At 46.3% G+C, this 26,517-nt stretch overlaps 1 protein-coding gene across 7 annotated transcripts in view; it reads left to right on the top strand.

Annotated features, from left to right (window-relative positions):
• Positions 1-26,517, top strand: part of NUP62CL (nucleoporin 62 C-terminal like) — a 93,242-nt gene that overhangs the window by 65,343 nt on the left and 1,382 nt on the right. For all 7 annotated transcript variants that reach the window (XM_044305467.1, XM_044305468.1, XM_044305465.1 and 4 more), the window contains 2 exons: positions 6,625-6,736; positions 23,542-23,608. In XM_044305467.1, the coding sequence (XP_044161402.1) occupies positions 6,625-6,736; positions 23,542-23,608 (179 nt within the window). The remainder of the gene's footprint in view (positions 1-6,624; positions 6,737-23,541; positions 23,609-26,517) is intronic.

Below are 26,517 nucleotides of genomic sequence, written 5' to 3'. Positions count from 1 at the left end.
TTTTGGGGGGGGGGGACAAAAAAAAGCTGATCTGGCACCCATTGACTTACAGATCCGTCTTGTCCATTTTGGAGATAATACAACCAGATACATTCTGAACGGATGCAGACAGTTGTATTATTGACCGGATGTGTTTTTGCTTATCCCCTGCCGGATCCAGCAAAAAGTGAAAGTAGCCGTATGCCTCATTCACACGTCAGTGATTTCCAGCCAAAACCAGGTGCGGCTCTAAACGCCAAACAGGTGCAGATGTTTCCCATAGACCTTATGTATGTGGAGGTTTCAATCCTGGTTTTGGCTCACAGTCACTGACCAAAACACAATGAATGAAGCTTTACATTCCTCTGCATGTTGAATATAAAGTCTTAGAGTCTTTATACCAGCATTCCTTGAGGAATGTTTTGAGGAATGTGTTAAATTGGTTCGGTTGGAATTGTGTAAAGATCTGTCAGTACTAAATCCAGTAGAGTCAAAAGAAAACTATAAACTTATCAGACAATGTCGTACTTTTTACTTTCGTAATTATTTCCATTTTGGTAATTATTTTTTCCTCAAGTTGTCTCCACGATCGCACCATTGAGATCATAATGCCTTGTAGAATACATGCAGAGAGAGTAAAAGGCCCCTCCCCATCCTCCCCCTTAGGTTAGGGCTACTTATCCCTGAAGAACAGAATATGTATCCAGTTAGGCCCCTTTCACACGGGCGAATATTCCGCGCGGATGTGATGCGTGAGTTGAACGCATTGCACCCGCACTGAATCCCGAATTCATTTCTATGGGGCTGTTCACATGAGCGGTGATTTTCACGCATCACTTATACGTTGCGTGGAAATTGCAGCATGCTCTATTTTGTGCGTTTTTCACGTAACGCAGGCCGCATAGAAATAAATGGGGTTGCGTGAAAATCGCAAGCATCCGGAAGCAAGTGCGGATGCGGTGCGATTTTCACGCACGGTTGCTAGGAGACTATCGGGATGGAGACCCGATCATTATTATTTTTCCTTATAACATGGTTATAGGGGAAAATAGCATTCTGAATACAGAATGCATAGTAAAATAGCACTGGAAGGGTTAAAATAAATAATTTAACTCCCCTTAATCCACTTGATCGCGCAGCCGGCATCTCTTCTGTCTTCTTTCTTTGCTTTGTGCAGGAACAGCACCTGTGGTGACGTCACTCCGGTCAGCACATGATCCATCACCATGTTGATGGATAATGTGATGACCGGAGTGACGTCACCACAGGTCCTGTTCCTGCACAAAGCAAAGAAAGAAGACAGAAGAGATGCCGGCTGCGCGATCAAGTGGATTAAGGGGAGTTAAATTATTTATTTTAACCCTTCCAGTGCTATTTTACTATGCATTCTGTATTCAGAATGCTATTATTTTCCCTTATAACCATGTTATAAGGAAAAATAATACAATGTACAGAACACCGATCCCAAGCCCGAACTTCTGTGAAGAAGTTCGGGTTCGGGTACCAAACATGCCGATTTTTCTCATGCGAGTGCAAAACGCATTACAATGTTTTGCACTCATGCGGGAAAAATCGTGCATGTTCCCGCAACGCACCCGCACCTTTTCCCGCAACGCCCGTCTGAAAGAAGCCTTAGAGATTCTGCAGAAAAGCAGAGGAAGTTGGTATAGCTAGCGGCTCACTTCCCCCTCTTCATAGAACTGTGTTTATGCATTACTCGGTTTATGTACCCTTTCCTTACCCCACTATGCCTGCTGCAGTGCTCCAGGGTGAGTTTATGCAACCAGACTCAAGACCCAGGTGGTTTTGGGTCTTAACAGGTGTTTGGCATAGTAAGTTCTGGCGTATACAGCTGAAATGTTATATCGGTGGAACATATATCCAACTAAGCCTGTGGTGAGTTGCTTGGGGAGTTACCCATATTAGTCGGTTCTAACTTGATTATGGTACCACACCCATGGCTGGAGGTGGTTAATGTTTAACCCATAGAGGACCCTAACCGTACATGTATGGCGCTGGTGGACGTGACTTAAGGACCAGATCAGCGGCATGGACCCGGCAGTCACTGACAGCCGGGCCCCTGCTGCATACGCTGGCATCGGTAAAAACACTAATGCCATCGTATTAACTCTTTGTATGCCGCGGTCAAAGTTGAACACTGCATGCAGAGGGTTTGCAGGGGGAACGGGTACGTTGCAGTGACGGAGACCCGATGGCAGAGAAGGCAGCCTGTTGGCTTCCATAGGCATCGTTGCTTGCCTTCTACGAAAGCCTGTGATATCTAGCCCCAGTATGTATTGTAAAGCATTGCAGAGGGGATCAAACCCCAGAAGCTGGAGTCCTCGAGTGGGACAAAAAAAAATAAAGTTAATGTTTTTCATAATAAAAAAAAAAGTTTCAAGTAAAAAATTTAAAAAAGCCCCTTTCCCAAAATAAAGCACAAAATTGTAAAAAAGAAAGAAAAACAGACATATTTTGTATTGCCGCGTCCGTAACGACCCGCTCTATAAAAATATCACATGATCCACCCCTTCACCTAAACGCTGTGGAATTTTTTTTTTATAAAAACTGTTCTAAAACATTTTTTTTTGTCGCCTTACATCACAAAAAGTGCAACACCAAGCCATCAAAAAAGCGTATGCCCCCCCCCCCCCCCAAATAGTACCAATCAAACCATCATCTCATCCTGCAAAAAGTGAGACCCTACCTAAGACAATCTCCCAAAAAATAAAAATAAACTATTGCTCTCCGAATATGGAGACACTTTAAAAATGCTTTTGTGTAAAACTTAAATAAAAAAAAGTGTACATATTAGGTATCGCCGCATCCGTAACAACCTGCTGTATAAAAATCACATGACCTAACCCCTGTAACTACTAACCCCTAACACTATTTAAAAAAATGACAAAAAGCTATTTTTTTGTCACCTTACATAACAAAAAGTGTAATGCCAAGCTATCAAAAAGTCATATGCACCCTAAAATAGTACCAATAAAACTGCCACCTTATCCTGTAGTTTCCAAAATGGGGGGTTTCTACTCTAGGGGTGCATTAGGGGGTCTTTAAATGTGACATGGCAACTTAAAATTATCCCAGTGAAATCTGTCCTCCAAAAACAATACTGCGCTCCTTTTCTTCTGTACCCTGCTGCGTGCCCATACAGCAGTTTATGATCACAAATGGGGTGTTTCTTACCCTACAGAATCAGGGTAAGAAATTGAGTTTTGTTTGGCTGTTAACACTTGCTTTGTTACCGGATTAAAATGGGAAATCTGCCAAAAAAGTGAAATTCAGAAATTTAATCTACATTTTTCTTTTAAATTTTTGTGGAACACCTAAAGGGTTAACAAAGTTTGTCATATCTATTATGTAAGCCCCACAGTGACTTCAAAATTGAACTGGTCCTTAAAGTGGGTTTTGGAAATTTTCTGAAAAATGGCAAGATTTTCTTCTAAGCCTTCTAATGTCCCCAAAAATAAAATGGCATTCACAAAATGATCAAAACATAAAGTAAAAACTAGGGATGAGCGAATCGACTTCAGATGAAACATCCGAAGTCGATTCACATAAAACTTTGTTCCAATACTGTATGGAGTAGGAGCTCCGTACAGTATTAGAATGTATTGGCTCCGATAAGATCATACATTTATTTTGTACTCTAAAGTAACATTTACCGAACTCCGGTTCGGTTCCAAGTGGAGAAATAGAAATTTGGAAAGTTGCTAATTTTTCTATTTTTTTTTTTGTTGTAAATTTGGCATTTAAAAAAAAAATTTAAATGAAGAATATTGACTGAAATTTACCACGGTTATAAAGTGCAATGTGTCACGAGAAAACCGTTTTAGAATGGCTTGGATAAGTAAAAGCGTCCCAAAGATATTATCACAAAAAGTGACACATGGCCTTGGGCACCAGTGGATTTTAGAAATTTGCCAAGTTTCTCTGCAGACTGCCTGATGTCGTTGAAAATCCTCATGTATTGCTCTTTTTTTCATGGTGCCATTTACTGTGATTAAGTTCCTTGGTCCATTGTCTGAAAAACACCCCCAAAGCATTAGGATCCCACCACCATGTTTGACAGTGGGGATGGTGTTCCTTGGGTTGAAGGAGTCTCCTTTTTTAGTTTTTTTTCTTTATCCAGATGAGCTTTTGGCTTCCGACCACGTCCTCTGAGAATTTCCACAGTGCGGAACATCTTGTATTTTCCCCACAATAATGCCTCTTGTACATCATCTTATTATCTTTTGGGAGACACCTATGTCATTTCCCGTCAAAAAAATAATTGACGGGAAAAAATTATGGCTCTAGGAAGGCCGGGAGAAAAAAAAAAGAACAAACACACATTGGCCTGGTCCTGGAGGATAGGTTAATAAAGCACTCATAAAGTGCAGTGTTTGGCACTAGCACCAAAATGCAAGCGACTTCCTGTCTGCTTTGAGGTTGTTGCCATAGAAACACATGCAGTGTAGTAGGTTGCGAAATAAAAACAAATTTATATAATTAACCTCTCGGCCAACTACCTATATTACCATGGATGCTGTTACATAGACATGGTTTGCAATATAATAATGCTTCCTGAACACGCACTACTCACAAAAAGTTACGGTTATTTGACTTGTGGGTGAAATTTCAGGGTGAACCTAAAATGCACTCTAAACTTTACAGATGAATTTAATGTGACCTCTAAACTTTTGAATACACTTATCCAACTATTCAGTGTTTCAGACTGGGGAACCTCACATGGAGTGCCTGCCTTTTCCCAGACCTGAATCCCATTGAAAACCTATGGGATCAGATGAGTCGCTGTGTAGAGGCTTGTAACTCTGTACCCCAGGACCTCAATGAATTGAGGGCCGCCTTTCAAGCAGAGTGGAATGCCATGCCTCAGCAGACAGTAAGTCAATTTGTGAACAGCATGACATGTTGTTGTCAAGTTGTAATTGATGCTCAAGGCCACATGACAAGTTATTGAGACATTGACATTGTATGTGGCAGTATAGCCACAGCTGTTGTTGGCTTTTGTTTCAGTAAATTGTTTGAGATGAGGAAATCACTATTGGATGCTTCTACTAAAATACTGTACTTTCATGATGTAATATCATTGTAGCGTGAACTTCTTACGGTTTCCATACATTTTCACCTGAAAGCCAAATATCCCTAACTTTTTGTGAGCAGTGTATATCAGGTGCACCAAAAATGATTACCTGTCGCTTGTTTTTATGTCTCAAATTTAGTCTTTGTGAACACAAGGATCTTTCTGCGACCTTTGTTCCACGTGCTAAGAAAAAAAGTACATGTATTTGGGGATTGGTTTGTTTCATAAATTTGACTGGTTAAACTAGTTACATTACGGTAAATTGCAATAGGGAGAAACATAATTATAAGATACTGTTTCTGCTTTTGTAACACAATAAGGCTGCTTTCACACTAGCGTTCGGCTGTCCGCTCGTGAGCTCCGTTTGAAGGAGCTCACGAGCGGACCCGAACGCCTCCGTCCAGCCCTGATGCAGTCTGAATGGAGCGGATCCGCTCAGACTGCATCAGTCTGGCGGCGTTCAGCCTCCTCTCCGCTCACCTCCGCACGGACAGGCGGACAGCTGAACGCTGCTTGCAGCGTTCGGGTGTCCGCCTGGCCGTGCGGAGGCGTGCGGATCCGTTCAGACTTACAATGTAAGGCTACTTTCACACTTGCGCTTGATCGGATCCGTTCTGAACGGATCCGATCATATTAATGCAGACGGAGGCTCCGTTCAGTACGGATCCGTCTGCATTAATAACTTTAAAAAATTTCGCAAGTGCGCAAGTAGCCTGCGCGGATCCGTTCAGACTTTCAATGTAAAGTCAATGGGGGACGGATCCGCTTGAAGATTGAGCCATATGGTGACATCTTCAAGCGGATCCGTTCCCATTGACTTACATTGTAAGTCTGAACGGATCCGCACGCCTCCGCACGGCCAGGCGGACACCCGAACGCTGCAAGCAGCGTTCAGCTGTCCGCCTGTCCGTGCGGAGGCGAGCGGAGGCTGAACGCCGCCAGACTGATGCAGTCTGAGCGGATCCGCATCCATTCAGACTGCATCAGGGCTGGACGGAGGCGTTCGGGTCCGCTCGTGAGCTCCTTCAAACGGAGCTCACGAGCGGACCGACGAACGCTAGTGTGAAAGTAGCCTTAGTCAATGGGAACGGATCCGCTTGAAGATGTCACCATATGGCTCAATCTTCAAGCGGATCCGTCCCCCATTGACTTTACATTGAAAGTCTGAACGGATCCGCGCAGGATACTTGCGCACTTGCGAATTTTTTTTAAGTTATTAATGCAGACGGATCCGTACTGAACGGAGCCTCCGTCTGCATTAATATGATCGGATCCGTTCAGAACGGATCCGATCAAGCGCAAGTGTGAAAGTAGCCTAAGGCTTTATTTGTGCCACAGAAATAAAAAGAAATTCTACTCAAACTATTAAACTGAAAGAAATATTAGAATGTGTCATTCTAAACTTTGAAATTTTGTTATTGTGATATTCAGGTATCTGAAATCCTTGGCCTTGAAAGGGTTGATTTATAAAGTCATTGTAAATGCAATCTGCAAAAATTATAACATGAATTAATTATTTTATAGCACTTAAATTTGTATTTTGCCAACAGATACAAGCTGGCAGAGAACATTGACGCCCAACTGAAGCGTATGGCCCAGGACTTAAAGGACGTTATAGAACATCTGAACACAACTGCAGGTCCTGGAGATGCCAGTAATCCAGTGAGTAATTGCATACATAAATGTCTAAGCAGGGTTTGATGTGCTTAATATTTGTTAAGATTGCGGATCAAACTGTTGAATAGGGATGAGCGAACTCGAACTGTATAGTTCGGGTTCGTACCGAATTTTGGGGTGTCCGTGACACGGACCCGAACCCGGACATTTTCGTAAAAGTTCGGGTTCGGTGTTCGTCGCTTTCTTGGCGCTTTTGTGACGCTTTCTTGGCGCTTTTTGAAAGGCTTTTTGAAAGGCAATCAACAAGCGTCATACTACTTGCCCCAAGAGGCCGTCACAGCCATGCCTACTATTGGCATGGCTGTGATTGGCCAGAGCACCATGTGACCCAGCCTCTATTTAAGCTGGAGTCACATAGCGCCGCCCGTCACTCTGCTCTGATTAGCGTAGGGAGAGGTTGCGGATGCGACAGTAGGGCGAGATTAGGCAGATTAACTCCTCCAAAGGACTTCACTTGATTAATCGATCGATCTGCAGCTGTGCATCATTGAGCTGCTGAAATTCAAATGCTCACTCACTGTTTTTAGGCTGCCCAGACCGTTTGTCAGTCACTTTTTTCTGGGGTGATCGGCGGCCATTTTGTGTCTTGTGCGGTGCTGCGACCAAGTGCATCCAAGCTGCGACCAAGTGCATTTAACCCTCAATGGTGTGGTTGTTTTTTGGCTAAAGCCTACATCAGGGTGAAGCAGTCACACCAAGTGCATTTAACCAGCAATAGTCTGTTCATTTTTTGGCCATATACTAAATCAGGGGCAAGCTGCGCCTGTCACCAAGTGCATTTAACCCTCAATGGTGTGGTTGTTTTTTGGCTAAAGCCTACATCAGGGTGAAGCTGTCACACCAAGTGCATTTAACCAGCAATAGTCTGTTTATTTTTTGGCCATATACTACATCAGGGGCAAGCTGCGCCCGTCACCAAGTGCATTTAACCCTCAGTAGTGTGGTTGGTCAAGCTGTGACACCAAGTGCATTTAACCAGCAATAGTCTGTTCATTTTTTGGCCATATACTACATCAGGGGCAAGCTGCGCCCGTCACCAAGTGCATTTAACCAGCAATAGTGTGGTTATTTTTTGGCCATATCCCAGTCTAATTCTGTCACTAAATCCATACCGGTCACCCAGCGCCTAAATACTAGGCCTCAAATTTATATCCCGCTAAATCTCTCGTTACCGCTGTCCTGTTGTGGCTGGGAAAGTTATTTAGTGTCCGTCAAAGCACATTTTTTGTTCTGGGTTGAAGTACAATTCCCAATTTAGCAATTTCATAATTTAGTGGTTTCTGCTATATCAGAGCTATTTGAAATCTATCCCTAAAAGGGTATATAATATTCAAGGTGCACATTGGGTCATTCAGAATAACTTCACACACACCCGCTACTGTGTATTTCCAAGTCTAATTCTGTCACTAAACCCATACCTGTCACCCAGCGCCTAAATACTAGGCCTCAAATTTATATCCTGCTAAATCTCTCGTTACCGCTGTCCTGTTGTGGCTGGGAAAGTTATTTAGTGTCCGTCAAAGCACATTTTTTGTTCTGGGTTGAAATACAATTCCCAATTTAGCAATTTCATAATTTAGTGGTTTCTGCTATATCAGAGCTATTTGAAATCTATCCCTAAAAGGGTATATAATATTCAAGGTGCACATTGGGTCATTCAGAATAACTTCACACACACCCGCTACTGTGTATTTCCAAGTCTAATTCTGTACCGGTCACCCAGCGCCTAAATACTAGGCCTCAAATTTATATCCCGCTGAATTTGAATACAATACATTGGGCCAAATAATATTTTTGTTGTTGTGGTGAACCATAACAATGAGAAAAGCATCTAGTAAGGGACGCGGACGTGGACATGGTCGTGGTGGTGTTAGTGGACCCTCTTGTGCTGGGAGAGGACGTGGCCGTTCTGCCACATCCACACGTCCTAGTGTACCAACTACCTCAGGTCCCAGTAGCCGCCAGAATTTACAGCGATATATGGTGGGGCCCAATGCCGTTCTAAGGATGGTAAGGCCTGAGCAGGTACAGGCATTAGTCAATTGGGTGGCCGACAGTGGATCCAGCACGTTCACATTATCTCCCACCCAGTCTTCTGCAGAAAGCGCACAGATGGCGCCTGAAAACCAACCCCATCAGTCTGTCACATCACCCCCATGCATACCAGGGAAACTGTCTCAGCCTCAAGTTATGCAGCAGTCTCTTATGCTGTTTGAAGACTCCGCTGGCAGGGTTTCCCAAGGGCATCCACCTAGCCCTTCCCCAGCGGTGAAAGATATAGAATGCACTGACGCACAACCACTTATGTTTCCTGATGATGAGGACATGGGAATACCACCTCAGCATGTCTCTGATGATGACGAAACACAGGTGCCAACTGCTGCGTCTTTCTGCAGTGTGCAGACTGAACAGGAGGTCAGGGATCAAGACTGGGTGGAAGACGATGCAGGGGACGATGAGGTCCTAGACCCCACATGGAATGAAGGTCGTGCCACTGACTTTCACAGTTCGGAGGAAGAGGCAGTGGTGAGACCGAGCCAACAGCGTAGCAAAAGAGGGAGCAGTGGGCAAAAGCAGAACACCCGCCGCCAAGAGACTCCGCCTGCTACTGCCCGCCGCCATCTGGGACCGAGCACCCCAAAGGCAGCTTCAAGGAGTTCCCTGGCTTGGCACTTCTTCAAACAATGTGCTGACGACAAGACCCGAGTGGTTTGCACGCTGTGCCATCAGAGCCTTAAGCGAGGCATTAACGTTCTGAACCTGAGCACAACCTGCATGACCAGGCACCTGCATGCAAAGCATGAACTGCAGTGGAGTAAACACCTTAAAACCAAGGAAGTCACTCAGGCTCCCCCTGCTACCTCTTCTGCTGCTGCCGCCTCGGCCTCTTCTGCTGCTGCCGCCTCGGCCTCTTCCTCCGCCTCTGGAGGAACGTTGGCACCTGCCGCCCAGCAAACAGGGGATGTACCACCAACACCACCACCACCACCTCCGTCACCAAGCGTCTCAACCATGTCACACGGCAGCGTTCAGCTCTCCATCTCACAAACATTTGAGAGAAAGCGTAAATTCCCACCTAGCCACCCTCGATCCCTGGCCCTGAATGCCAGCATTTCTAAACTACTGGCCTATGAAATGCTGTCATTTAGGCTGGTGGACACAGACCGCTTCAAACAGCTCATGTCGCTTGCTGTCCCACAGTATGTTGTTCCCAGCCGCCACTACTTCTCCAAGAGAGCCGTGCCTTCCCTGCACAACCAAGTATCCGATAAAATCAAGTGTGCACTGCGCAACGCCATCTGTGGCAAGGTCCACCTAACCACAGATACGTGGACCAGTAAGCACGGCCAGGGACGCTATATCTCCCTAACTGCACACTGGGTAAATGTAGTGGCAGCTGGGCCCCAGGCGGAGAGCTGTTTGGCGCACGTCCTTCCGCCGCCAAGGATCGCAGGGCAACATTCTTTGCCTCCTGTTGCCACCTCCTCCTTCTCGGCTTTCTCCTCCTCTTCTTCCACCTGCTCATCCAGTCAGCCACACACCTTCACCACCAACTTCAGCACAGCCCGGGGTAAACGTCAGCAGGCCATTCTGAAACTCATATGTTTGGGGGACAGGCCCCACACCGCATAGGAGTTGTGGCGGGATATAGAACAACAGACCGACGAGTGGTTGCTGCCGGTGAGCCTCAAGCCCGGCCTGGTGGTGTGCGATAATGGGCGAAATCTCGTTGCAGCTCTGGGACTAGCCACATCCCTTGCTTGGCGCATGTGCTGAATTTGGTGGTGCAGAAGTTCATACACAACTACCCCGACATGTCAGAGCTGCTGCATAAAGTGCGGGCCGTCTGTTCGCGCTTCCGGCGTTCACATCCTGCTGCTGCTCGCCTGTCTGCGCTACAGCGTAACTTCGGCCTTCCCGCTCACCGCCTCATATGCGACGTGCCCACCAGGTGGAACTCCACCTTGCACATGCTGGACAGACTGTGCGAGCAGCAGCAGGCCATAGTGGAGTTTCAGCTGCAGCACGCACGGGTCAGTCGCACTACGGAACAGTACCACTTCACCACCAATGACTGGGCCATCCATGCGAGACCTGTGTGCCCTGTTGCGCTGTTTCGAGTACTCCACCAACATGGCCAGTGGCGATGACGCCGTTATCAGCGTTACAATACCACTTCTATGTCTCCTTGAGAAAACACTTAGGGCGATGATGCAAGAGGATGTGGCCCAGGAGGAGGAGGAGGAAGAGGGGTCATTTTTAGCACTTTCAGGCCAGTCTCTTCGAAGTGACTCAGAGGGAGGTTTTTGGCAACAGCAGAGGCCAGGTACAAATGTGGCCAGCCAGGGCCCACTACTGGAGGACGAGGAGGACGAGGATGAGGAGGAGGTGGAGGAGGATGAGGATGAAGCATGGTCACAGCGGGGTGGCACCCAACGCAGCTCGGGTCCATCACTGGTGCGTGGCTGGGGGGAAAGGCAGGACGATGACGATACGCCTCCCACAGAGGACAGCTTGTCCTTACCCCTGGGCAGCCTGGCACACATGAGCGACTACATGCTGCAGTGCCTGCGCAACGACAGCAGAGTTGCCCACATTTTAACCTGTGCGGACTACTGGGTTGCCACCCTGCTGGATCCACGCTACAAAGACAATGTGCCCACCTTACTTCCTGCACTGGAGCGTGATGGGAAGATGCGCGAGTACAAGCGCACGTTGGTAGACGCGCTACTGAGAGCATTCCCAAATGTCACAGGGGAACAAGTGGAAGCCCAAGGCCAAGGCAGAGGAGGAGCAAGAGGTCGCCAAGGCAGCTGTGTCAATGCCAGCTCCTTTGAGGGCAGGGTTAGCATGGCAGAGATGTGGAAAACTTTTGTCAACACGCCACAGCTAACTGCACCACCACCTGATACGCAACGTGTTAGCAGGAGGCAACATTTCACTAACATGGTGGAACAGTACGTGTGCACACCCCTCCACGTACTGACTGATGGTTCGGCCCCATTCAACTTCTGGGTCTCTAAATTGTCCACGTGGCCAGAGCTAGCCTTTTATGCCTTGGAGGTGCTGGCCTGCCCGGCGGCCAGCGTTTTGTCTGAACGTGTATTCAGCACGGCAGGGGGCGTCATTACAGACAAACGCAGCCGCCTGTCTACAGCCAATGTGGACAAGCTGACGTTCATAAAAATGAACCAGGCATGGATCCCACAGGATCTGTCCGTCCCTTGTCCAGATTAGACATTAACTACCTCCCCATAACCATATATTATTGGACTCCAGGGCACTTCCTCATTCAATCCTATTTTTATTTTCATTTTACCATTATATTGCGAGGCTACCCAAAGTTGAATGAACCTCTCCTGTGTCTGGGTGCCGGGGCCTAAATATATGCCAATGGACTGTTCCAATGTTGGGTGACGTGAAGCCTGATTCTCTGCTATGACATGCAGAATGATTCTCTGCTGACATGAAGCCAGATTGTCTGTTACTGGACCTCTCTCCTCTGCCTGGGTGCTGGGCCTAAATATATGCCAATGGACTGTTGCAGTGGTGGCTGACGTGAAGCCTCATTCTCTGCTATGACATGCAGACTGATTCTCTGCTGACATGAAGACAGATTCTCTGTTACGGGACCTCCCTCCTCTGCCTGGGTGCTGGGCCTAAATATATGCCAATGGACTGTTGCAGTGGTGGCTGACGTGAAGCCTCATTCTCTGCTATGACATGCAGACTAATTCTCTGCTGACATGAAGCCAGATTCTCTGTTACGGGACCTCTCTCCTCTGCCTGTGTGCTGGGCCTAAATATATGCCAATGGACTGTTGCAGTGGTGGCTGACGTGAAGCCTCATTCTCTGCTATGACATGCAGACTGATTCTCTGCTGACATGAAGCCAGATTCTCTGTTACGGGACCTCTCTCCTCTGCCTGTGTGTGCTGGGCCTAAATATATGCCAATGGACTGTTGCAGTGGTGGCTGACGTGAAGCCTCATTCTCTGCTATGACATGCAGACTGATTCTCTGCTGACATGAAGACAGATTCTCTGTTACGGGACCTCTCTCCTCTGCCTGTGTGTGTGCTGGGCCTAAATATATGCCAATGGACTGTTGCAGTGGTGGCTGACGTGAAGCCTCATTCTCTGCTATGACATGCAGACTGATTCTCTGCTGACATGAAGACAGATTCTCTGTTACGGGACCTCTCTCCTCTGCCTGTGTGTGTGCTGGGCCTAAATATATGCCAATGGACTGTTGCAGTGGTGGCTGACGTGAAGCCTCATTCTCTGCTATGACATGCAGACTGATTCTCTGCTGACATGAAGACAGATTCTCTGTTACGGGACCTCCCTCCTCTGCCTGGGTGCTGGGCCTAAATATATGCCAATGGACTGTTGCAGTGGTGGCTGACGTTAAGCCTCATTCTCTGCTATGACATGCAGACTAATTCTCTGCTGACATGAAGCCAGATTCTCTGTTACGGGACCTCTCTCCTCTGCCTGTGTGTGTGCTGGGCCTAAATATATGCCAATGGACTGTTGCAGTGGTGGGTGACGTGAAGCCTCATTCTCTGCTATGACATGCAGACTAATTCTCTGCTGACATGAAGCCAGATCTTCTGTTACGGACCTCTCTCCTCTGCCTGTGTGCTGGGCCTAAATATATGCCAATGGACTGTTGCAGTGGTGGCTGACGTGAAGCCAGATTCTCTGCTATGGGACCTCTCTCCAATTGATTTTGGTTAATTTTTATTTATTTAATTTTAATTTTAATTCATTTCCCTATCCACATTTGTTTGCAGGGGATTTACCTACATGTTGCTGCCTTTTGCAGCCCTCTAGCTCTTTCCTGGGCTGTTTTACAGCCTTTTTAGTGCCGAAAAGTTCGGGTCCCCATTGACTTCAATGGGGTTCGGGTTCGGGACGAAGTTCGGATCGGGTTCGGATCCCGAACCCGAACATTTCCGGGATGTTCGGCCGAACTTCTCGAACCCGAACATCCAGGTGTTCGCTCAACTCTACTGTTGAAGAAGCTCTTGACTGTTGCCAGGCGTTTGGTATGTTTTAGAGTTTTATGTTTGGTCATTGAATATGTACAGCATAACCCCGTCATGACGGAACTTTAAAGATGGCCGGCTGTTTTACACAATTGTAATGTAATGTAAATTTGAAAGATTTGAGAATAAAAAAGCTTATGCAGACTACGTGAATAAATATATTTACTAAGTGATTAAATATCCGATAACACAAATCACATACTGAATAAAAAAAGGTAAATAAACATCACTAGGGGGGCGTGGCCGGAAGTTGATATGTGAGGACGCGTGTGAGAGAGCTCCGGACCCAAATCCCCTAACTTCTACATTATCCTGTGAATTCATTGCCGCAAACATTACCTCTCGAGCCGGCAGGAGGTCGGGAAAAACCCGAAACACAAATATGGCTCGAAATAGAGCGCAATCTGCAGCAGACAGACTCAAGGAGTTTGCCCGCGTGGAAGACCAAGATGGCGCCGGATCTCGTTCGCCGTCGGCAGAGAGGACGGGAGAGGAAGCTGGAACTGGGGAGGCAGAGCAGTCGACCAGCGAACCGTCTCTCAAGCAAGTGACTGAACAGTTACTAACAGCCATATCTGTCTGCCGCACGTCTATGGTGGGCAAATTGGAGGAAGTGAAGGTGGACATAGGCTTGCTCCGCCATGACATGCAGGCCATTCGGGATCGAGTTAAAGAGACCGAGAATAGAATCTCCGATGTGGAAGATCGCCTGCAGCCGCTCCCCACAAAAGTGCAGGAACTGGAGCAAAAGGTGAACTTCTGGCAGCAGAAATGTGACGATTATGAGAACCGCACGCGTCGCAACAACCTGCGGATCCTCGGCTTGCCCGAGAAGGCGGAGGGTAATAATCCGTGCGCATTTATCACTACCTGGCTTCAGGAATCTTTTCCGGACGCCACATTCTCAACAGCATTTGTCATTGAACGAGCGCATCGCGTCCCTGCTAAACCCCTTCCACCGGGGACTCCTCCAAGACCTTTGCTGGCTAGGCTGCTGAACTCTATGGATAGAGATCTGGTGCTGCGCATGGCGCGCAGCAAGCAGGAGCTGAAATTCGAAAATAGCACCATCATGATTTTCCCGGACTTCTCCTCCGAATTGCAGAAGCGCAGAGCCACTTTCAGCGCAGTGAAGCGGAGGCTGCGTGAAAAGAATTTGCCATATTCTATGGTGTATCCAGCTCGCCTGAGGGTGGCAGATGGTGATGTGAGCCGGTTCTTCAATACTCCTGAGGAAGCCACTGACTGGCTGGATGGAAGAGGGAGAAACGCAAGAGCTCAAAGATAGAACAGTGAATGTTTTTCTCCCAAAAGTGTGTTGTTTGCACATTAGAAACGGATCCCGGGGGTCTGGATGTCGAGACACGAGGTAACATTTGGACAGTCTGATCATTTATTTCTTGGACGCTCCTGACTCAGTCTACTGCCCATCTATTCTGACTTTATTGCGTATTGTGGGGTGGACGGTCAGGATAGGAGGACACTAAACGCACTGAGAGGAAGAATGCAGTACATATACTACCCAGTCTGTTGGAGAGTGTTCGTAATGTCTCGGTCATCCATGCTCTGCCTGGGTTCTCATCAGAGGTTAGGGATTGGGTCCTAGGCTATGTAATCAGAAATTCTTCTGAATTATTCACGAAATCTTAGGTGCTACTGGTAAATAACCATAAGCACACCCCGTTAATCTGAAGTGCCACCAAACTATTGTGGTATACTGTTTTTGTTTATATTGTTGAGAGTGATGCGAATGGTACGAGGTTATACCATGCAGGCACTCACAGTATGTGTCAGGTTGAGCCTGACAATGCAAATTATCTGTTTTCTGTGCTGTCGGTTGCAGTGTAAATTTGTGGGAAAGGCGGAAAGTTACTGAGGTCCTTTATATCGTGCCAATATGTCTGAGTTACGTGTGATGTCATGGAATGTCAGGGGATTGGGAGCCGCTAGAAAAAGAGCTATGGTATTCTCTGCAGTCAGAAGGTTTAACCCGCATATTCTATGCCTACAGGAGACTCATTTAATAGCTGATAATACGAAACGATTGCAAAAGCCCTGGGTTCAATGGGCACAACACTCCTGCCATTCGAATCTGTCTAGGGGTGTGTCCCTCATGGTTCATAAATCTCTCCGGTGGGAGGTGGATGCATGTCAGGTGGATAAGGCGGGCAAATTTGTATTTGTAGCTGCCTACATCAATTGCCAATTATATGTCATCCTTGGTTTATATATCCCTCCGCCCTTTTCGCTGCAGGTGGTGCAACAGGCGGTGAGCTTTGCGGCCTCTTACCCGTCTGCCCGTATAATTAGCCTGGGTGACTTCAATATGACCTTAGATAAAGGTATGGATAGACATCATCCGGTAGCGGTTATCGATGGTCATTCCTCAAACAAAACAGCCTTGGCAGAATTGATGGAGGAAGTCGGGTGGACGGATATGTGGCGATTAAAGTATCCTGATACCAGGCAATATTCATGTTACTCTGCCAGCCATAATGCGTTGTCGCGCATAGATTACGCTCTGGGCAACCCGGGTGTGTGTACTTTACAGTATGATATAGAGTATGGTCCGAGGGGCGTGTCTGACCATACCTCTTTACAATTGACATTGAGGCTGAATGGGGATGTGATCAGACGCTCAGCTCGGATTAATCCCTTTTGGTTGACCCTGTTCGGACCGTCTGATCGCATTCCTGACCAATTAAAAGTGTTTTTAGAAGGACATGAGGAGGAATCGAATAATTCACTATTATGGGAAACTATGAAGGCATACCTTAGAGGCTGTCTTAGGTCTACTATTTCATATATAAAAAAGTTGGCGGCCAGGCAGGAGGAAAGCCTGGCGGCGGATTGCTCTAGATTAGAAACAGTGTATATTGCGGATCCCAATGATGGGAATAAGGAGGCATGGCTGGCGAAAGGGAGACAATACTTGACTCTGCTTAAAGAAAAAGCCCAAAGGAAGCTATTTTTCTCCAAGCAGACATACTTTGAGTTAGGCAATCAGTCTAGTAAACTACTGGCTCACATCGTTAGGCAGAGTCAAGCATCCCCTGCTATATTGCGCATCAAAGCGCTGGATGGGCAGATGCTTTCAGACCCAGAAGCTATAGTGGGCAGATTTCAGGAATTCTATAGAGACCTTTATGACTCCAGGGTGGATCATGGGATAGCCGATATAATGCAGTATCTAGAAGACCTGGAATTCCCTACTCTATCGCAGGAAGCAGTAGTTAGCCTAGAAGCCCCCATAACTATACTGGAGATTCAGGAATCTATTTCTCAACTGGCGAGGGGTAAGGCTTCTGGTCCTGATTGACTACCTCTTGAGGTGTATCTCAAATATTCCGCCCATATTACGCCTCTCTTGCTCAAAATGTACAATGATTCCTTCAGGAATGGATGCTTTCCGCAAACAATGTATGATGCTACCATTGTAGTGCTCTTGAAACCTGGCAAGGAACCGGATGAGTGCGGGTCATATCGCCCGATATCCTTATTAAATATTGATTATAAGATTATAGCGAAAATACTTGCGGTACGTCTTGGTAAAGTGGTTACCTCCTTAGTTCATTCAGACCAATCTGGATTTATGCCAGGCAGGTCCACCACTGACAACATCAGGAGAGTGCAGGTTGTGACCCAGATTGGACTTAGAAGACAGGAGAGATGGGCATTGGCGTCACTCGATACAGCAAAGGCATTTGACTCTGTTGAATGGCCGTATTTATTTCAGGTCCTTAGGAGGTTTGGATTCGGGCCAAAATTCAGGCATTGGGTAGAGTTGCTATACAAAAATCCCAAGGCGGGCGTATTGGTGAATGGGATGCTCTCGGGCAGCTTTGATTTGAGGAGAGGTACTAGACAGGGTTGCCCGTTGTCACCATTACTATTCGCATTAGCCATAGAACCATTGGCCATGCGCATTAGGGCGGACCCGCAGTATCATGGTGTTCAAATTGGTGACCAAGAGGACAGGGTAGGATTGTATGCCGACGACATGGTGCTCTTCATGTCACAAGCAGAAATCACACTACCTAGAGCGATTTCAGCGATCGAAACATTCAGTCAATTCTCGGGATTGCGGATAAATTGGTCCAAATCGACAATCTGTCCTCTATACCAGTTGGAGGAGGCGTTTGACTCAGGAGAGCTGCCAGTGGTACAGAGCTATAAGTATTTGGGTGTACATATCACTAAAGATGCGACGTCCTTCCACGCTCTGAATATTCAGCCCCTACTGGTGTATTGCAGGGAGAAGTTCAGGGTGTGGCAGAACTTACCTTTATCAACACCGGGAAGAATCAATCTGATAAAATTGATTGTATTGCCAAAATGCCTGTACGTCTTGCAGCATGCGCCATATGCGGTTCCCAAACGGTTTTTCCAGAACCTCAACTCTCTAATATCACCCTTCATATGGGGCACAAATAGGCCCAAACTCTCAATAGTTAATTTATCATGTTTTAAGAAGGAAGGGGGCATGTCCCTACCGGATGTATATTTATATTACTTGGCTGGTCAGTTGAGGAATATAAAGTCTTGGGTGGCACCGGGAAGTGGTCTTTGCAGACAGGAAAGACAGCTGGCAGACTATTTGGGGGTTAGTAATCTATGGTCTGTGTTAGAACAACCCGGCCTATATGCACGCCAATTGCTTCCGATTCATAGAGTGGCCATTCAGGTATGGAGGGCTGGCAGGGGGCTGCATGGGGTGGATACGGAACTGCTGGAGACCCCGATTTGGGACAACCCCATGTTCCCTGATCTATTGCAGATGCAAGATAAAACGTTTTGGAAAGAACATGGGGTTGTCACACTGGGCAATCTGTACAGTAATAATGTATTTAATGACTACGAATCCATGAGCCGCAGACATGAGTTACCTAGGCAGGCGTTTTATAGGTTCCTACAATTGAGGCACGCAATGCAAGCTCATTACAGGAATAACCCAGTCCTGCTTTCCAACTTTCCTATGATTGGAGTTATCCGTTCCCAAGGGCCGCGAGGCTTTATTTCAGTATTATATACCCACCTGTTGGACGTTAAGCTGAAAGGCACCCCAATTCAAGCACTAGGCAAATGGAAAGCTAAGATCTCGGACTTCTCTACTGAGGATGAAGCAGATGTTTTAGAGTCCCCCACACTAGTATCACCTGCAGTGAATAATAAATTTATCCAAGTCTGCATAATACATCAGAGCTATCTGACCCCGTTGCGATTACACAAGATGGGTAGACTTGAACATGCTGATTGTCACAGGTGTGCGTCAGCGAATGCCGATTTTTGGCACCTTATATGGGAATGTCAGTATATACATGCTTTTTGGGACAAGGTAGTTGCATTACTCACTAATCTATTGGGCTCAACAGTACCATTAGATCCGAAGGTCTGCCTGTTTGGAATATTAGATGACACTACGCATACGCATCACGTCAGGATATTCTTGAGAGAGGTACTTTTCTTGGCATGGAAGGCGATCGCCATGAGATGGATGGGCGACATTCCACCTACCTTGACACAATGGAAACAGCTAGTCAACACTATCATACCGTATGAAAATATAGTATTCAAAAATAGGGTAAGTTTTACTCAACACGTGGATTGTCTGAGGCCTTAAGTGCAGAACATGCCGCACAGCATTGATTCTGACGTGTAGGAGGAACTGAGCGAAGTGCATGGAATTGGGTCAGCTGAGACGTCATACACAGTTTTTGTACTCATATTCACTTTACTTGGGTGGGTCTTTGGGTTCGAGGTACTTATAAGATAACAACGGCACAGCACAGGTGTTTGATGTTAAAAGTTTTTATTTCTTGTGATTTTGCTTAAATTACTTGGCAATATGATGTTCCAGTCGTATGTACATTCTGTATGGATACTTTAATTGTATTAATGCTACTGAATATTGTCCTACGACTGTCATTGATACTTGCTTTGTGTTTTCAATAAAGCGAATTAAAAAAAAAAAATAAACATCACTAGCCTAAATATGCAATATGGGGTGACACTTCAGTCGCCATGTCTTAGCACATGGACGACACCCCAGGGTGTACAAGAGATGGGGTAAATCAATATTTACATCCTACCTAGAATTAAGTCTTCAATAGAGTGCCCTGAGTGGATGTCACAGAGTTTAAACATTTTAGGCTACTTTCACACTTGCGTTCGGAGCGGATCCGTCTGGTATCTGCACAGACGGATCCGCTCCTATAATGCAAACGCTTAGATCCGTTCAGAACGGATCCGTTTGCATTACCATTTTTTTTTTTTTGTTCATGATAGTGCAAACAGATCCATTTTGACTTTACATTGAAAGTCAATGGGGGACGGATCCGTTTGAGAATTGAGCCATACTGTGTCAACTTCAAACGGATCCGTCCCCATTGACTTACATTGTAAGTCTGGACGGATCCGTTTTCCTCCGCACGGCCAGGCGGACACCCGAACGCTGCAAGCAGCGATCAGGTGTTTGCCTGCTGAGCGGAGCAGAGGCCAAACGCTGCCAGACTGATGCATTCTGAGCGGATCCGCATCCACTCAGAATGCATTAGGGCTGGACGGATCCGTTCGGGGCCACTTGTGAGAGCCTTCAAACGGAGCTCACAAGCGGAGCCCCGAACGCAAGTGTGAAAGTAGCCTAAGCCTCTCCTCCAGTGTGCAGCATGGATGTCTCTGAGATCACTAAGGAATCTGGGTCTTATCAGCACAATGGGGGATGGGTACTAGATTACAAGGCAAATCATTACACAGGATGTTAATAATGAATGGGAACAGAATTAAAGGAGAAGAACCAATCAGTACTTTAAAAACTCTTACACTACAACAGCATATACCCAGTGGCAGAGTCTGTGATCGGCGATGACTGTAAACGATAAAGGTCTTACTCCAAACCGGTATCAATAAAAACTACAGATTGCAAAAATAAGACTATAGACATAAATATAAAAAAAAGTTACAGGGGTCAGAATAATATGGTAATGCAAAGAAATGTGGTTATAATGTGATATCACTGTAATCATACTGACCCTTAGAAACAGGCCAGTTTTACCACATGAGAAACACAATAAAAAATGTATCCTATAAAACTATGGCAGAATTGCATTTTTTTCCAGTTCCACCCCATTTGAAATTTTGTTTACAGCTTCCCACTACATCAGATGCAATATAAAATGGTGTCATTTGAAAGTACAACTTGTCCCACCAAAAAAAAAAAAAACTCGTACGGCTATGTAAATGGCAAATCACTGAGCCCTTAAAGGGGTTGTCACTTCAGCAAGTGGCCTTTATAATGTAGAGAAAGTGAATACATAAAACTAATGTATTGTTATTAGGCCTCATGCACACGACCGTTGTGTGCATCCGTGGCCGTTGTGCCGTTTTCCGTTTTTTTTCACGGACCCATTGACTTTCAATGGGTCCGTGGAAAAATCGGAAAATGCACCGTTTGGCAGCCGCATCCGTGAGCCGTGTTTCCTGGCCGTGAAAAAAATATGACCTGTCCTATTTTTTTCACGGCCAACGGTTCACGGGCCCATTCAAGTCAATGGGTCCGTGAAAGAACACGGATGCACACAAGATTGGCATCCGTGTCCGTGATCCGTGGCCGTAGGTTGCTTTCATACAGACGGATCCGAAGATCCGTCTGCATAAAAGCTTTTTCTGATCTAAGTTTTCACTTCGTGAAAACTCATTTCCGACAGTATATTCTAACACAGAAGCGTTCCCATGGTGATGGGGACGCTTCTAGTTAGAATACACTGCAAACTTTGTACAAGACTGCCCCCTGCTGCCTGGCAGCACCCGATCTCTTACAGGGGGATATGATAGTACAATTAACCCCATCATATCCCCCTGTAAGAGATCAGGGCTGCCAGGCAGCAGGGGGCAGACCCCCCCCCCCTCCCCAGTTTGAATATCATTGTGCGCCCCCCCCCCCGTTGTTAACTCGTTGGTGGCCAGTGTGCGCCCCCCCAACCCCCCCTCCCTCCCTCCCTCTATTGTTTTAATACATTGGGGCCAGTGTGCGCGCGCCCCCCCAACCCCCCCTCCCTCCCTCTATTGTTTTAATACATTGGGGCCAGTGTGCGCGCGCCCCCCCAACCCCCCCTCCCTCCCTCCCTCTATTGTTTTAATACATTGGGGCCAGTGTGCGCGCGCCCCCCCAACCCCCCCCCTCCCTCTATTGTAATCATCATCGGTGGCAGCGGAGTGGAAGATTTTCATACTTACCTGGCTGCTGGCTGCTGCGATGTCTGCGTCCGGCCGGGAGCTCCTCCTACTGGTAAGTGACAGCAATGCGCCGCACAGACCTGTCACTTACCAGTAGGAGGAGCTCCCGGCCGGACGCAGAGATCGCAGCAGCCAGCAGCCAGGTAAGTATGAAAATCTTCTACTCCGCTGCCACCGATGATGATTACAATAGAGGGAGGGGGGGGGGGGGTTGGGGGGGCGCGCGCACACTGGCCCCAATGTATTAAAACAATAGAGGGAGGGAGGGGGGGTTGGGGGGGCGCGCGCACACTGGCCCCAATGTATTAAAACAATAGAGGGAGGGAGGGGGGGTTGGGGGGGCGCGCCGCACACTGGCCCCAATGTATTAAAACAATAGAGGGAGGGAGGGAGGGGGGTGCGCACACTGGCCACCAACGAGTTAACAACAGGGAAGGGGGGGCCCACTGGCCACCAATGAGTTAAAAACAGGGGGGGGGGTCTGCCCCCTGCTGCCTGGCAGCACCTGCCAGGCAGCAGGGGACAGTCATGTACACAGTTTTTTTGTATATTCTAACCTGAAGCGTCTCCATCACCATGGGAACGCCTCTGTTAGAATATACTGTCGGAAATGAGTTTCACGATGTAGCTCATATCCGACAGTATATTCTAACATAGAGGCGTTCCCATGGTGATGGGGACGCTACAAGTTAAAATATACCATCGGATTGGAGAAAACTCCAATCCGATGGTATAACAGAACTCCAGACTTTACATTGAAAGTCAATGGGGACGGATCCGTTTGAAATGGCACCATATTGTGTCAACATCAAACGGATCCGTCCCCATTGACTTGCATTGTAATTCAGGACGGATCCGTTTGGCTCCGCACGGCCAGGCGGACACCAAAATGACTTTTTTTTCATGTCCGTGGATCCTCCAAAAATCAAGGAAGACCCACGGACGGAAAAACGGTCACGGATCACGGACCAACGGAACCCCGTTTTGCGGACCGTGAAAAAAAACGTCCGTGTGCATGAGGCCTTATCCGTATTGGTTCCTTTGCTGGCTGGATTCATTTTTCTATAATTGCTTGTTTCTATGGTTACGACCACCCTGCAGTCCAGCAGTGGTGAGCGTGCTTGCACACTATAAGAAAAAGCCTATGTGATCTTCTGCTGTCCCAGCCACCAGAGAAGCCAGCACTTTTCTATAATGAGCAAACACTGCCACCGCTGATGGACTGCAGGGTGGTCGAAACCATGGAAACAAGCAGTAATGAAAAAATGAATCCAGCCAGCAATGGAAGCAATATGGATAATACATTTGTACCTTGTATTAACTTCCTCTACATAATAAATGCTATTTGCTGTAGCGGCTAAGGGCCTAAAATAAGTGTATGATTACCAAATAAACAAAATGGTTGCCACACCTTGTAATCATTGACAAAAAGAGGCTGATTACTTACAATGAGCTGATATGAGGTACGTGATTGTGTCAATTTATATATATTTTGCATTCACAGCTGCAGCAGATCTGTAAAATCTTGAATGCTCATGTGGATTCATTGCAGTGGATCGACCAGAATTCAGGTGAGTGCTGCAAGCAACAACTGTTCTCATCAGTTAGCCATTCCCACAGAGCAGGTTGTATAGAAGGTAAAGTGTTAGGGCTCATGCACACTACCCATATGGCTTTTTCTGTGTTTTTAACGGACCAGTTTTTACTTTTTTTTTTTTTTTTTTTCTGTTCAGTAGTTACCGGTTTCATTCCGTTTTCATTCCGTATATTCCATATGTTTTCTCTTTTTTATTTTTTTTTTTGCGTACCCGTTGACTTGAATGGAGCCACGTAATGTGATTTGCAGGCAATAATAGGACATGTTCTATCTTTGAACGGAAATACGCAAACGGAATGCACACGGAGGACACTTCAGTTTTTTGTTTTCTTTTGCTGACCCATTGAAATTAATGATTCAGTATCAAGTAACGCATACTGAACTAAAAAAAACGGCCAGTATACTGAACGCAAAAAAAAAGTTATGTGCATGAGCCCTCAGAGTGAATTATTTCACTTATTTGATCTAACCACAATTTTGGATAGAAAAAAAATAACATAAAGAAAAAGAAAAGCTAAAATTTCTGGGGAAATTGTGTGAAGTGTTTTTGCCTCCACCAGTAATCTACAACTGGAGTAAGCGGAGTAACTGGGTTGAGTGGCTTGAGTAACTGTTTGGTTGGAGTGGCTGGAGTCACTGTGGAAAGGCTGGACTGGGGAGAGTAACTGTGTGGAGTGTTCTTGCCTCTACCAGTAGTCTACAACTGGAGTGGGTGGAATAACTGGGCGGAGTGGCTGGAGTCACTGTGGAAAGGCTGGACTGGGCAGAGTAACTGTGTGGAGTGTTTGGAGTGAGTAAAGACAGTAAACATTACACTAACCATTTGATTGATCAAATTTAAAAAGTGCACATGGCAAGCTTGATAGAGTGAGAAATGCATTTAATTGCAATGTTGTTGCTCAAAGTGCTTCACAGTTACATTAAAACATACATTTATAAAAACATTAGCAGCATTATCAAGCCTAGCAGATGAAGGTACGACCACATGCATTTGGGGGGTCTCAGCATCTTGACGTAGAATGGAGGTGATGATAATCAGTGTTCACAACCACTGTTTCCTGGCAACGCTCATGGCCCGTTTATGCAGGCTCTAAGCGTGTGACACCACATCACTATGTGCCTCCTGGGCACATTCACTGTCACAAACCTCCATTTCCACTATGCTGCTGTGGGGCTTCGGATCCCGAAAGTATGGGTATAAAAGGTCCAGTTTAGTCCAGCGTATCTTTGCAGCTCTTCCCTTTAGATGGCATGATGATATTCACACAGCTGTAATTTCTTTTCGGAAATGTAGCTAGTTGAAATACCTCAAATACACTCTACTGTATAAAACTTATTTCCAAACTTTTAAAGGGGTTGGCCACCCTAAGTATAAAAAAATCCAAATTGCCCCAGACAATAGCCCAAACAATGAAGTATTTATATTATGCTACATGTGCTGGCTGTATGTAAGTTTTTTAATCTGTTCACCATGACATGTTCCCCTGAGGAGCTTCCTCAGACCGGCTGTGTGGGCGGAGCAGCTGGAAAGTGATAGTAAATATCCCAGTATGCACTGCAGCAAGTGAGCAGTCACATGACATCCCCACCCACCTGTGTTCCCATGGAGACAAGAGCCCCTCAGACTTCTGTACAGACACAGCAATAGAAAGCACGCCCCGTCCCAGCAGTAAAGAGAGGTCACTTCACTGGCGGTTGCCATCTTTAAACGGTTGTAGTTTTAAAAATTATAAATCCTACAGCGAAGAGTTTTATATTGGGAGAATCACAAGACCCAGACCTACATTTTTATGCATAATGTCTCTGAAGTATTAAAAATGAAGGTACAGTCGCAGTTTAAAAATTGCCCTTCAAATTTGAGGCGGCTAGCGTGGAATTTCAATGAATGTCAATGGGCGGCGTGAGTTGCTAACAAATGGTCATATTGTGAAAACTATCAGGACTATGGCTTAGCCGTTTTTAGTGGCAGCAGGGATAGCTGAACATTTTGATAGAAGTTGTGTAGGTGGGCTTAAAAATGAGGGAGTGGTGGCAGTTTAGAAATTGGGTCCTGATTTTTCAGCTCACACTCTAGCTTTTGTCAGCTAACACTCTACTTTTTATTATTCTGCCATTCATTCCTATGGGACCAATTTTGCCACAAAAACGCCGATATTTTGTGAACCATTCGGCGAAACGTTCCACAAAGTGATAGCACACCAATTGTGAACAATCTATACGTTTCGGTATATTACTGTCTATGTAGTGTAAAAACTGTGGGAGGAGTTAGGGTGGTAAATTTGGCTATAATTAGGGCTGCAGCTAACGATTATTTGAATAATCGATTAGTTGCCGATTAATTTCTACGATTAATCGGGAAAAACGACAAAATTACAAAACAGAGAGGTTTATATGATCTTACTTGAAAAATGATGTTCAAAGGCCATATTAAAACAAATTGTGGACGACACTATTATGGGGGATCTGTGGACGACACTATTATGGGGGATCTGTGGACGACACTATTATGGGGGATCTGTGGACGACACTATTATGGGGGATCTGTGGACGACACTATTATGGGGGATCTGTGGACGACACTATTATGGGGGATCTGTGGACGACACTATTATGGGGGATCTGTGGACGACACTATTATGGGGGATCTGTGGACGGCGCAGTTATGGAGAGGGGGATCTGTGGACGGCGCAGTTATGGAGAGGGGGATCTGTGGACGGCGCAGTTATGGAGAGGGGGATATGTGCACTGTTATGGGCATAACAGTGCACAGATCCCTTTCCTCATAACAGTGCACAGATCCCCCTTCCCATAGCAGTGCCATACACAGACCCCCCCTCCTCCCCATAGCAGTGCTATACACAGACCCCCCTCCCCATAGCAGTG

Source organism: Bufo gargarizans, chromosome 9, assembly GCF_014858855.1.
Source record: "Bufo gargarizans isolate SCDJY-AF-19 chromosome 9, ASM1485885v1, whole genome shotgun sequence".
NCBI classification, from domain to species: domain Eukaryota; kingdom Metazoa; phylum Chordata; class Amphibia; order Anura; family Bufonidae; genus Bufo; species Bufo gargarizans.
This window is presented reverse-complemented; position numbering and strand designations above follow the sequence as displayed.